General features: G+C 34.8%; 2 protein-coding genes across 3 annotated transcripts; both read right to left on the bottom strand.

Annotated features, from left to right (window-relative positions):
* Positions 1-2,353: 2,353 nt before the first annotated feature.
* On the bottom strand, positions 2,354-6,548 carry LOC105641506 (putative protein FAR1-RELATED SEQUENCE 10). Of its 2 annotated transcripts, XM_089717053.1 has the most exons (5): positions 6,350-6,548; positions 5,565-6,189; positions 4,069-5,147; positions 3,550-3,993; positions 2,354-3,468 (listed from the first exon to the last, which is right to left on the bottom strand). In XM_089717053.1, the coding sequence occupies exons 2-5, from the start codon at positions 5,653-5,655 to the stop codon at positions 2,860-2,862; spliced, it is 2,223 nt and encodes a 740-aa protein (XP_089573179.1). In that variant the 5' UTR covers positions 5,656-6,189; positions 6,350-6,548; the 3' UTR covers positions 2,354-2,859. The 2 variants fall into 2 exon arrangements, with proteins under 2 accessions (XP_089573179.1, XP_012081463.1); XM_012226073.4 differs by lacking the exon at positions 5,565-6,189.
* A 483-nt stretch (positions 6,549-7,031) lies between these two features.
* On the bottom strand, positions 7,032-13,539 carry LOC149491772 (phytochrome C-like). Its single transcript, XM_089717051.1, is given in 5 exon segments — positions 7,032-7,959; positions 8,498-8,794; positions 8,943-9,759; positions 10,527-11,496; positions 11,498-13,539. Coding segments are annotated over 5 exon segments (3,366 nt in total). The 5' UTR covers positions 12,575-13,539; the 3' UTR covers positions 7,032-7,754.
* Between the last annotated feature and the right edge of the window lie 621 nt (positions 13,540-14,160).

Raw genomic sequence — 14,160 nt, 5'->3', positions numbered from 1 at the left:
TTGTTAAGTGCATCACAGAGTTATCTGTTGAACTTCTGGAATTCATTCATTTTGACTTGAAACTTAAGGGAATCCCAAAATTCATAGGAATAATTATCACTATCTCCTAGAAAGAAAGGGGCTTTCCTTTTAACTCCTTCAAAATCAAATGGCCACTGAGTGCATAAAAAAAAAAAAGAAGAAAAACCTAATATTTTACCCATCTTTTAAACTTAAACAAAGTTAAAAGTTTATTTCAGTAATAAAAACAAAATGAAACAAGTATTTAAACTTAGGGATCAATGTGAATGTCTAAGTAATTTTTTTTTAACAAGGAGGTATAATCCGTTAACTATTTAACGTAAAAATTTTTTATTCTCACAACAGATGCGCTTTTGAAACTTAAATTTATATTTTCACTCTTCTAGAGAATTGACGTCGGATTATATCGCAATTGATATTTTATAGATTGTCTAGTAAGTTTATCGGCGGATTGTTTATTAAATTTAATTTTTCCTTTAGCGTGGAAAGCAGTGAGCAAGCAAGTACACCACTTGACTTGGAAAGTCTTTGGCAAAGAGAGGTCAATAAAAGATTAAAGTGAATTGATCAATATAGTCTACTCTAATCCCTTTGTTTCACACTACAGATTTCAAACTGGTCTAATTTCTTACATTAATATTATAATATTCATTAAATAAGTGTCTTAAAGATGGGACCATGGCTTACCAAAGGACATATACCTAGTCAATGCCATGTGTCACCTCTTTGATAAGGTTATTTTTGTCGTTCAGTGTAAATTTACATCCTATGATCATCTTCTACCTAGTTAATGAGCTGTATAATCCTTCCTAAGATCTTTAAGATCATGTCTAAGCAATCTTATTAGTTGCCCAAATTTCTATACTAACAAGATCAATAATTTAATTAGATATGTGATCATTTTGATTGGCCAAACAAATCGCTGCCTTATATTTAAAGTCATCTTCCATTTATAATATATGATTAATATATGATTATGTCGTAAAATTACTCTCTTATTTCTTAAATCGTCTTCCATTTGGAACATCTACTAATAATAATTTTAATCCGACAAATAAATTTATTTTAGAATAGATCTAAATTTTAATAAATTCAATATGAAATGGGGCATTTCATTAAAGATAAATCGAGAGTTACTTTGCTAATCCATTAATCCTGATCTAACATGACATTATCAAGTAGAAAATCTGCAAATTAAGAGAAATATGCTGATATATTCAATAGAAGAGAATGCCTGCATAATGAAATGCCCCAACAATTTTACTCCTGAAAATGGGGCAAAAAAGAGAATCAAACACCACCCACTAAATAAACATTAACCCACTTATGAAGCCAACATCTTTTAGTTAAGACAGTTATTCCCATGTCTGAAATTGTAGGAGCAAGATAATGTGATCTTTGGATCTATTCTTCATAAAACATATGATTAAGAAAAGCAAAGAATCTCAATTACCAAGCAAAAAACGACAATGAAACTGACATTCCACCTGTTTAGGTCTCTTTCCAGGGTTACACCCCCAAGCACACGTATATAATTATCAACTTGAAACTCTGAAAAAATGTGGCAGACATGGATTGACACCTGCCTCTCATCAAAATGACCCCACAATTAGATTTGGTCTTCTCTTATAAAACCAAATACAGACAGGAACCTTTCAACTGTTTAATTAACCTTGTCCCCTTTACTGGGCTAATTCAAATTATTTCATGGCTTAATTTAATAAGATATTGTCATTTTACTGTAATGACTGTAGGGTTTGTTGTTGCAGTGATGAGACATGAAAATCAAGTTTAAAGATCATAGTCAAAGTAATTATACTTTCCATGGTGGCATAAAAATGGCTTCAACGTTTTTTAAAAAACAAAAATGATTATGAGATTTTTTTTAAATTTTGGCAATTTTATATAACGCAGTTCACATTTTATTATTCTATTATTGATTCAGTTTCAGCAATACTTAAACATGAAATTGCTAGGTTGATAGGCTGATAATTGTTAATATGAGCTTATTATATAAAATACTATTTCATCCGTTTCCATTTTGTTTGTATGATTTAACAAAACACGCATTTTATTTTATTATTATTAATTTTTCCGCTTTGTGTCGAAGAAAAGAAATAAATTTTGACCTGCCACATCAATACATTCATATTGACTTTCAGGAATCACAAAAATAAAAAAGAAGCATTAGTTGAATTAGCTTCTTGTGAAATATAAAAATGCTCTCGGTCATAAAGAGTATCTCTTATTTATCATACTGCAAATTACTGATAAAAATCTTACAGCCTGCTATGTAGATACTATATAATTAATTCACAAAGCAAATTAGAGGTGACAAATAACTGGGATTGATCATTTTCAGCATGACCAAGAAAGTATATCATAAACCAGATCACCTTCATACTGATTCAGAACATTAGAAGATAAAAACAGTCTTTCTGAATCAAACGAGTGCATCTTTCCACTTGTATTCATTTCCAATCTATCTTGAAAGGGGATGTATCTAAAAATTGCATCTTACATCTTACATCTTATATCTTACACCAGTAAGTCATAAAGATTTCCCATATATTTTTAAGCATTTAGTAACTATGCAAATTAAGGACACCAAAAGGGGTAAATAAATTACCAGCTCCGAATTCTAGGACGTTTGTGGAGAAAAACCAAAAATTTGTATTTCACCACCTCTATTTTGAAAGTGCAAAATTATTGATGTACATAACTAAGCTTTTCTTTTTGTACCTTTGACAAATCAGCATTTCTTCTTCCAGTTATCCTGAACTCTTTAAATTAACAGGAATCGACAGCATATACCCTCCGTTTATCATATCACCAAAGCTAAGATTCACTTATATTGTTATTGGCCATATTCAAAGAGAATTCTTCCATCAGAGGCGGCATAGTCCTAACGTGGTCAACAAGCCCAGAAAGTTCTCGATGAACATAAGAAAAACGTTCTCTGGATACTAATGATTCTGTCAGTAGAGTCGCAGCGAGAGAATGAAAGGCTTCAGCACACTCATCACTGTTGCTTTGAGCATTTTGATCGTCCATGGGTAACAAAGAATGATCCTGTCGCCAACGAAGAAGGAAGTATTTTTCTGGGAGCTGAAAGTAATTCTTGACTGAAAGTACCCTAAGAGAATGCCTACATAATATTCCAGAACGTTCAAATTCCTTGCATGAACAATGAATCTGTTCTTCTGCTGGCATCCAATATACAAGATATTCCCCATCCATTTTCTTGTAGTGACGCAAAAGGTATGATCCATCTGCCATTTCTTGGATTCCATACTGCATGGACAAAATAATTTCCTGCTGTAAGACATTAAAGGCATAAGGTGTGAGAACACTCCGTGCGTGTTCTTCAATAGGCATGCAGGTCTTGATATGCATATACTGCATCACGTCTCTGTTTTGATTTCCAAAATTGGCTGAAATACCGACCTAAGAGATCCACAAACAAAATTCAAAATGCAGCTAATCAAATAGCAAAAAATTAATCAAGTTGTCAAGTGACCAACATACCTGCTCAAAGAATACTTGTAAACATGTTTGACCACTCAATACTCTTTTTAAGAATGAATCTAAAGTTCGTGAAAACTCAGCTGTCATCGTGCGAGCCAGAAAGAAACTTCTGATATAGGAAATTGACCAGGATCCTCGACATGAAAAGAGTAAAGCTATATGCTTATCTGAAGCAAGTCCGAATCTAGCAATCAAGAGATTCCACTGGTGCTCAAAGTCTTCCACACTTTCAAGGTGATACAACATATCAAACTCAGCTTTGAAATCTTCATACTGTGAGCCAAGAGTCAAAGAGAACCAGCTGGATAATTTGGACAGAATGTGCCATATCCATACAATATGTTGAGTGTTCGCCAACTCCCTTCCTATAGCGTCCCTAAGACCTGCATCTATATCTGTTATAATTGTCTGTGGATGTCTTCCTCGCATAAAGCGAACAAAACTCTGTTCAAAAAGAAAAACATAATAAAAAGACATGAAGATAGTCACAAACTGTTCACAAGAATACAGTCCACAAACCTGTAAAGCCCATGCAAATGAATGAGAACTTTCATCTTGCAATAATACACATCCAAATAAAATTGCCTTCCCATGATTATCCATGCCGAACAACACTCCTAGGATCAAACCATATGTGATAGAACGATATGTGGTGTCAAAAACAACTACATCACCATAAACTGTATATGCACGAACAGAGTCCCCAAATGACCATGCAATATTTTCAACCTTTTCATTTTCATCTGTTGTATAATCATATGCAAAATCTGCATCCCTCTCTACCATAGCCTTGCAAGCCTCAAGGAGTTCCAATGTATCGTTCTCCCTCTTTTCGGTGAGCATAGCATCATTTTCTTGGACTGTCTTCTTACAAGTCCGAACAAAATTTCTAACATCCTTCTCTATGAAGGGAAGTTGTCCAGGTTGAACACCCTTTTCTATCTCCAACACCTTCACTATTCGATTAACAGGAAAACCTGCTTTGGATAGCAAAAGAATTCGCTCTTGATCAGCCTCCTGTATTTTCCGATATGCAGGTAGCAAGCGCACTTGGTCATCTTCCAACAATTCATGATTATGAACATTGCTAAACTGTGACACATACCACTGAGCAACACCATCAACAATTTCCTTCGTGAGATACAATTTTGCATCGCATCCACATCGAACTGACTTCCGATCCCGGGGATGCTCCACATTGGCCTTTTTTCTTGGTTGATTAAATCCAGAGCGGTAACAAACAAAATCTCGCCTGTAAATCCCTAAATTTTGGCTTTCAGTTGACCGAGCTTTCCTGATTGAAAATCCATTCTTCCGAGCAAAATTGCTGTAGTATTCAAAAGCGTCATCATCAGTTTTGAAAATTTGACCTACATACGGTGTGAAGACAACGTCCGTTGATGATGATGTTGATGGTGTCTCATTCTTTACAAGTTGAGAGCTCACTGGTGTCTGGTCATCTCCTTCATACTTAATATAGCATTTCCAATCTCCACATGGACACTGTTGGCGTCGAATCCATATATTATTCGACGGCTTCATAGCCATTGTCAGCAAAGATATTCCTAATTTCCAGACCCTCGTGCACTCTATGCTTTCTGTCAAAATGCAGAACAAGAATTAAAAAGAACAATTAAACAATAAAAAAAGACCCCCAATTGAGCCAAAGTAGGTTTAATTGCCAAGGATATAAAAAGGAAAAGGAAAGCAATCAATGAATCTTTATAATAGTAGTCTAGCTCTTTGTAGGACATAAACTTATTACTTGAACATCTCTGTATGTGTGTGTCTATGCGCCCTATTTGTTGCACACTCAGCAACCCAAAAAGTAGATATATGTTTGAAAATTTTTTCACTTTTTCCTTCCTCAAAATTTCCAGCCACTGGACAAAATTAAACTTTGGCAAAGATGGTGAAAGCAAAGAGGGAAGGAGAGAAAGTTTGCTGGCCATAGAATTCAGTACATAACTTTTTAATATATTATTAATCGTTACAAAAGAGAGAGAGGGTAAAACCTGTAACAAAACTGCATAACACATAATTCAGTAGTTCACAGCTCAAGACGTAGGGGAAAAGAAAAAGACGTTGGGTTGCAAATGTAAACATTCCCAGCTGATGTAATCTTATGCAGTTATGCCTAAAGTTGCAGTTGATGTAAAATTGGATTATTATGATATCACTGAGTAGCCACAGCACAACAAATTATCACAAAAAGAAAAAAAAAAAAAAAGAAAAAGGATCCAATTCAAAAAAAAAAAAAAAAAAAATTGAAGCACACAACAAGAAACGGAATAAAAAATAAAAAATTTAGGTAAATTAACTATTCAAGTTGACACAAAGAAAGCCTACCAATAGAGAAAACATAAATTAAGCTAAATAATGAACACATACCAAAATTCCAAAGCAGAAAGTGAAAATTCAAGTAAAGTATAGAAAAACCAATTCCACATAAGAAATTGAAAACCATGGAAACTGAATAAAAACCCTAAATTATGCTTTAGGCAAGGAAACCTTTTAATAGCTAAACAATGGCAAAAATGGCACACAACAGCAAATTAAAAAATAACAATTGCAAAGAGAAAACCCAAAAGACTGATTCTAATTTCTCAGCCATTAACAATGTGGTAATGCCAAAACCGCCTGCAAATGATGGGTTTTCAGTTTAGATAACAGGGAAGAAATAAATTAGGGAAAAAATTACTAAAACTACTACTTAAATACCCAAAATTAAGACTGATAACTGATAAATGAAAGAATTAGAAGTTGGAAAAAACAAGCTTATTGATTATAGATTACGTACCTGCAATAGAAATGTATTACAGAGAAAGAATAAACAATCAGAATAACAATAAGCCCCTTGAAAAGCTGAGAACTTTTTCTTAAGAGAAGTTCTTCACGTCCTCTCTGTTCTTTGTTTACGCTTCGTTTTGGGTTTTGCCAGTGTTTTTCTTTGTGAGAGAAAGTATCTAGCAAAAGTCAAATGGAGGCCCAATGGGCAATGTCAGGTCTATAGCTCCAGTAAGTTTAGCTCTAATTGCCACGTAACTCCATATATATAAAGATTTATGTGGGATCCACTGATGACGTGGCTAGGACTCTACTTTCCTTTTAGAAGGGTTTATGGTTCGGTTTGGTTTGATTCCGTTTAAGAATTTTAAAAAATCAAACTATTAATCACAATTAGTATAAATGCGATTCGACTGTTTGAGGGCTTTTTGAAAAATAATCATTGTTATAAGAAGAAAATAATGAAAAACAACTTCAGTGTTATATATATAAATTTTTGAGTGTTTTTTTTTTTTTGTTATATATAAATTATTTTCTCACCAAAACTCATATTTTGAGTTGAAATTCTATTGATAATGGAACAAATTTCTATTTATGAAGAAAACCATTGATTAGGACAATCATACATTTAAAACAATTTAACATTACTCTGGCTTATTCATAAACAGTCATAGTTATAGGATGGATGCCTGACCTTCTTCCAAGAATATATATTACTGTCAAAAGAATAATCTGTACAAGTATCTCCTGAAATGGCAAGTCAATTATATTCATAATTGCATGAACAGTTGTAATAATTAAAAAGCTAAAACCTATGAATTTAACGCTATTTGATAGCCAACAACATGCTTCTGAAGTTGCCAATTGCCATTCCCAAGGGCTAAAGAACAAACTGCAGAAAATACAATGAACACTATCACTGTAAACTTCAATTCGTCTTGAAAGACTATGCCAATGGTTTAGACCCAATGTCAGCAAATCCCTCTTCCACTTCTGCAGCTAATAATTGATTATCCTCATCCTCATTGTCAAATGCAGTTACGCTCATAAACTTCTGACAATTTTGTTTTTGTTTGGATATGCTTACCCCATACCAGATATTCCACTTCACAGATTGGCACGCCTCGCCTCGCCTCGTCTTGCCTCGCCAACGCCGCATCTTCATAAAGCTGTATGTAGTTTGTTGTCATCATTCGATCAATGGATAAAACTGTTCAATACAGGCAGCAACTCTTCTGCAGCTTGACAAAAGAACAGGGCATGACGTGAAGCTGCGCAACACGATTTCCAGTAGCATGCAGCTCTGAAGCAAAAGCTGGTTTTTAATGCTGAGCTATTTCATTATTACTTAGATGGTAGAGAACCAACTTTGTGAAGCTGACAGCAGAAATTATTTTTCTCCTTTACTCATGAAGCCATTATGTCTGGTTAGCCAATGGAAGTTCTATTAAGATAATGAAAGATGACTGTTCTGTTTCTCTGAGATACTGCACGGTTCCATTCATAATCTTTACAAGCTTCTGGCTGATGTATAAGCCAAGTCCTTCTCTTGAAACACCCTGGTTATGGTGAAACATCTCTTGGATTAAATGTTCTGGAATCCCAGGGGCTGGATGTGAGATACTGCCACATCAAACAAACCAACAATCAAATTCAAAAAATTTGATTCATTTATTCTTTTATTTATTTTCAAGGAATGTTAAAACATAATCTATCATCATTTTCTTTCTTGTCACTAGCATTTGAGGGCATAGGTTCAAAACTTAGAAAATAATTCAACAAATAACTTGAAATTGGATATAAAAGAGAGTTTAATACTCCATCAATATAAAGAAAGGATAATTACTTAAATTTCAGATGCTAAAAAAAGTCTGGGAAGAAATATGATGTGGTTTATGGTATGATAATACAACCATTATTACGAAGAACTAGGGTTCTCAACTTAAGACTGACATCTGAATGATCTTAAGTAAGAAATCCTTGCAAATATTAATTGCTACACAATTATAAGTTACATCGTGATTCTAATTGAGGAAGGGACCAATTCCGAATAGCAAATTCTAAAGCGTGTTGATTCCCGCTCTCACTACATTCCCAGACTCCCCAAATTTGCAAAGAATCAAATGAGGAAAGCATAATGAATAATTTAAATGATACTCACCAAAATTCGAGATGAACAAGGTGAATATTTGTCCCTATGCGTTCCTTTCTTGGAATTACCCTGAATGCAATTGATGATCCCTCAAATGCAGGGGTAAAGAGGAGTGTGTTTGTTAAAAGATCTGAAAGGACTTGCTGAAGCCTCAAGTTATCTCCATACAAGTTCATAGATGATAGTTCTGCCGGTAAATCACGAATAATCTCCACCTGCTGCTGCTGGCATAGCATCATTGCTTGTTTTATGACGACTTCCAGAGTTTCACCAAGGTTAAATTCTTCGGAGTTCAATTCCATATAGCTGCAATTTGGCATCACAATTATCAAGTTGTTCAAAAAATTAAGGTGGAAAGATACCAACAACACAAGATATTTAGAATTGGTTTGTTAATCTAACTTGACGCTCACTACAACAGTTACAGACAAAATTCCAATGTAAGAATTCATACCATTCCTCAATACTCTCAATATCAGTGTCATTTACAATCTTGTTTAACTGTTCTTGACACAAAATGCTCATTTTCAGAAGCTGTTTTTGTTCTTTGCTTAAGTCTGAAGTCCCCATTAGATTCTGCATTAGCATAATTCCATTTAGAGGTTTCCTTACTTCTTGGCGAATATATTCCAATTTATTAAGGCTACTGGCTGCAGCCTGTTCTGATATTCTCTGCACCTGTAGAGCATATTGAAGTTCTGGACTAGCCACATGCAAAAAGAACAGAACCCCAGTGATCCTTCCCTCTGTATCAGTTCTTTTGCTTGCAGATACTAAAGCTTCAACATATTTACCCTGCTGATCAAAGAATCCAAATAACAACTTATCTGCATCTTGACCTGCCATTACTCCATTTAGTAATATCCTGAGTTTGGTTAAAGTATCATTACCTTTAACCCGACAGCCAAAACTGTTGACTGTGAACACTTCCCCAAGAAGCATTCGGCCAACAGCTTCCTCCCTCTTCAAACCAGACAAATTTTGCATTGCATAATTCCACTCCAAGCATTGACCATTCTCATCAGTCATAAAAATTGGAGGAATAAGGGCAGTTGGACTCCGTAAAATTCCAACATAATCACCCTGCATACGAGTATATTTCTCCATAACTATTTTTTCCTGTGTAAGGTCTTGAGCAATAAAGCAAATTCCTACCACATTTCCCCTTACATCTCGACTGCAACATGCATTAACTACCAAATGTACAGGACCACAGGTTTCCTGAGAAGCAAAGGTCTTAAATTTGATTTCAATGCTCTTCTCTTCCATACCTGCAATATATTATTAAAAAATCATAATAAGGAAATTCATGACAGGTTAAAAGAACAAGAAGATAATAGAAAGTATGTCCCAGTGCATGAGGCTTCCGACATTGCAAGGAGGAGACATTACAAGATAAATTTTAACTGTTTCCTTTCTCCTTTTTCTTTTCACAGGTTGAGTGATTAGCGGTGGAAGGGAAAGAAGCAACTAGAAAGGATAGGAGGAGCTCAATCATTAAGTTTACTAGAAAGCATGAAAAATATAGAGTAGTGATGATTGATTAAAATTATTACCTCTCTAGTTTCTTTTGAACAGCTGAACAGTGTGACAGATATTATAAATAATTTTTGTGCTAGTTAAGAAGGGAATATATGTATCATAGTTCAATAGAAGGTCCAAGTAACCTTGATAACTGAATGACATAGCACTTCATGCAATTAGAAAAGTGGGTCCATAAGTGGAACCTGAACTAAATACCTTTTACATTCAGCTGAGATTCATTAATGCCAAAGTAGACATCCCATGCCAGACAACACAAAAAATAAGCACTCTACATCTAAATTTATGCATAAATCCACTTCATCATAACATTCTAATCTTCAATATGACTCCACAAGTAAGAACCATCCAATTAGAATCAGATATAAGGAATATATGCAAATGTAAGCAATATACTTTGGTAAAAGTTACATGTACAATGTCACAAACATTTAGCAAATTTGCATGATTTGTCTTATATAAATCATAAGCTGTCCAAGATAAGTTGTAGAATCACCTTTCAAAGCTGCCGATAGCATTCTTGTAATTAAATTGACAGAATCACCCTCGACAAGATCAACTAAGGGGGTGCCAATAGCTTGGTCAACAGACAGACCGGTAAGTTCAGTCGCTTTGGAATTCCACCCATTTATATTACCCAAGACATCTACAGCCATGATGGGAACAGCAGCTGTCTCAATAACACGAACCATTTCATTTGTGAATATGTGTAATTCATCCACCCTTTGTATTCTGTCATCAACTGATGTAACATCCACAATCATTTTGGAATCATCTACAGCCTCATTTTCTAAGGTTCCTCGCAATATTAGCTGTAAAGAATGGATGGCATCCATTTCAACATCTTCCCAAGGCAAGGATCTCCATTTGACTACCTCCAGAAAAGCCTTGAATGATGATCTAGGGTGCATCTTTTTTGCATCATCCTTGGCTTCAGGATCATGCTTTGCACCACCCCACTTGATCTCTTTAGCAGTATGGGACCTAAACCAAAAAAGGAAATCTTTTGAAGTGATCCTAATAGCAGCAATACCACAAATTACATCACCAAGAATTGATGCACCTGGATAACCAGCTTCCATAAGGCTGTCAGTACTTAAGCCTGTACTTTCACTGTGGTACTCAAGAAGCCATTCAGCTATATCTCTTATCTGTGCCTCTGTGGGGGTAGCACCAAGCAACCAAAATTTTTTCTTGAAGTAAAGTGCAGCACCATCACACTTGACAAGATCCATGACATTAGGAGTTTGAGTAACAATTGCCACAGGATCATCCCTTAGGAGCATGTCAGAAAGTAAAGTTTGAGTTTGCAAGACATGCTTTTCCCTCATTTGAGCTGCCAACTTCATTTCCTTGTTGATCTGAACACCAAAGACTTGGATCAAGAACTCACAAGCATACCTCAAAGGAAAAGGAACAAACCTGGGACTAGTGTGATGGCAAACCACCAAACCCCACAGTTTTTTTTCCCTTTTGCTGATCAGTTTCCATCTCATCATCATCCTCATTAATTGTCACTGACATCACAAGAGATGCAATTGAGCCCATATTTTTCATGTATTGTGCATGACAACCATGAGGAGATCTCAACGTGGATCCACAAAGACTTAATGGTTGAGCCAAGCTCTGGTTTTGAATTACTTTTACTGGGGGGGCCAAACAATCACAAATCATCCGAATCTTGTTTTCCATGAAGAGGAATCTTGAAGCTTGTGGTATATCAGTAGCTGGAAAATGCATACCAAGATAAGGCTCCAAATCAGGTCTACGGCACTCTGCAACAACTTCCCCATGCTCATCTTCATGAAATTTATAAACCATCACCCGGTCATAACCTGTCAAATCACTAACTTCCTTAACCAAAACATCATGAAGTAGTGACATATTCCCACTGGGCAAAGACTGTAACCTTGAGATGGCTTTGGCAGCAAGTTTATATGATTTCAGTGCCCCTGCAGCTGTGATTGGCACGTCAGCTGGATTAACTGGTTCTAAATCTATAACCAATCCCGCATCAATTCTATGCAATATTGCGTAAAAGGGCTTGCCAGAGGTTTTACAATGGACCAATATAGGATTAAGAAGATTAACATCTGGAAAATTAGCTGCTTTCTGCAACGCTGCTGAACCTGGAGATCGGAAAAGTGTTAGCACATTAGTTCCAAAAGTTAAAGCTTCTTGCTGCTCGATGCTTGGAACAGCATGTGGTGCCAAGTCCAACATCTCTGGGGCATTTTCACTATAAGCAAGAACCTTTAAATTTTTCTCATCAACAGCAATCATGGAACCAAATGGTTGAACAAGTCCTCCTCTCTGCATCTTTTGGAGGTAAGCCAATACAGTGTCAGAAGGAACATTGCTAGTTGAACTTGAAATGTTGAAATCAATTGATGTAGAGTAATCAAACCGAGAGTCTTCAAAGTCCGCATGGAATTTAGCATCGATTGGTGTCTGTGCTACCACACGAGCAATTTCCCTTGATCGAGCAGAACTGCTCCTTGCACTATTAGCACTAGTATTATTGTTTGTTGATTTCGATAACATCTCTCAAAACCTTGTTTCTTTTCAACTCTTCCGTTGCTCTAGTAGCTCGTTCTATAATAAGCAACTTACACCCTCCAAAAATTAAACCCTCAAATCTGTGCTTAAAACACAAAAAGTTCACTAGAACAAACCAAAATCACTTAAATCTTCCACAAACTTATTGTCTAGTCTTTGCCGCCTCGAATCTACTGATCCAAGGATCATTATGAAAGTAAGAAAGAGAAACCCACCAACAATTCCCATGAAACCCATAAAAGGGTGGACAAGAAAAAGAAGGTAATAAAAGAATCCAAGTAGTGCCCACTATTTTATTCTCAACCAAAAAGCCATAAAGAAAAAAACAAAGGTATACCAGCAAATAGGATTTCTCAGGTATATCTCTACATAGTCAGTTCAGCTTATCCAAAAACAAAAACCCCAGATAAACAAACCCTTAAAAGTGCAAAAATTCATTAGTAGATAAATTAGGAAAACCCTCAGCAAAACATTATACAAAATCCCTATACTACCGAAAGTAAGTTCAATTTACCAAAAATTCAAACTTTTCAGTTCAAACCAATAAATCCACTTCAATTCAATATTAAGAAAACACACATAATTTCGAAGAAATGTAAAATTATACTACATATATAAATAGATAGAATATTGTCGGCCTGACTATAAAATTTGTAGGCATGCTCAGCTGCGCGTGAATCCGACCCATTTTTCTAATCCCAATTCTTCTGGATTACGATAAATCAAGATTCAAGAAGCTACTTGCCTGTTTTCAAAAAAGTACTTGCCTTTTTCTTTATCCCTCTTTATATTTTTCGGACGTCAAGTCGTTTGTCTGGTTTTGTCCGCTACACTTCGATTTCGAGCTATAAGGAACACTGGTGGATCAATGTTTGATTGCTTCGGGAAACTGACAATTGCATCAAGGGATTTGCTACATTGCCTGCAAGAAAACTTAAGTTATGTCTTGCTACAGGATTATAAAATAAAAAATTATATATATATATATATATATATATATATATATATATATATATGTATATATATTTTACTATTATATTATCTATATCTATCTGTATTATATATAAACGTCGGAATAGGGCGAATAATAAGATTTTTGATATCGTCCTCAATAAAATTTAGAATATCTTAAAATAGCCTTAGTGGTAGTCAATTCGAAAATTACATTTTTATATTAATGAGTGTTTAGATGAGTGGTTCGATATTTTTTTCTCTTAGGTGAAGTCGAAGGTTCCATCCTCGTGGATGGAGCAAATATTCATTGTAAGCACTTTATCCTTTCTTGGTCGACAAGACGAAAAAAAGAAAAAAAAGTATGCTCTTCTTTTTTTTTTTTATGGTTATAGAAAAAATTGTGGGTTATTTGGAGAGAATGTAACGTTTCTTTTATGTAATTTTTTTATTACTTAATTAACTTATTTATTTATTTATTTTATTTTAAATTTGCAACTTAAAACAATAGAAAAATAAAATATTTGAATAAACTCATTAATGTTGGATCCTAGCATGATTTGTGTTGTACTTTTCATTTATTGATTTGGCTTTTTTTTTTGTCCATCAAAATCAAATTT

This window comes from Jatropha curcas, unplaced genomic scaffold (assembly GCF_041381405.1).
Source record: "Jatropha curcas cultivar XTBG-Jc1 unplaced genomic scaffold, XTBG_Jcur_1.0 HiC_scaffold_626_pilon, whole genome shotgun sequence".
NCBI classification, from domain to species: domain Eukaryota; kingdom Viridiplantae; phylum Streptophyta; class Magnoliopsida; order Malpighiales; family Euphorbiaceae; genus Jatropha; species Jatropha curcas.
The sequence above is the reverse complement of the archived record's forward strand: the minus strand, read 5'-3'. Positions and strand labels throughout refer to the sequence as shown.

Excerpts from the sequence above, each read along its gene's own strand:
- LOC105641506 (XM_089717053.1), bottom strand. The coding sequence starts at position 5,655 with ATGTTTACATTTGCAACCCAACGTCTTTTTCTTTTCCCCTACGTCTTG. Across the intron at positions 3,994-4,068 it reads CATTTGCATGGGCTTTACAG|AGTTTTGTTCGCTTTATGCG; the intron begins GTTTGTGGACTG and ends CTTTTTGAACAG. Across the intron at positions 3,469-3,549 it reads TACAAGTATTCTTTGAGCAG|GTCGGTATTTCAGCCAATTT; the intron begins GTATGTTGGTCA and ends TGGATCTCTTAG.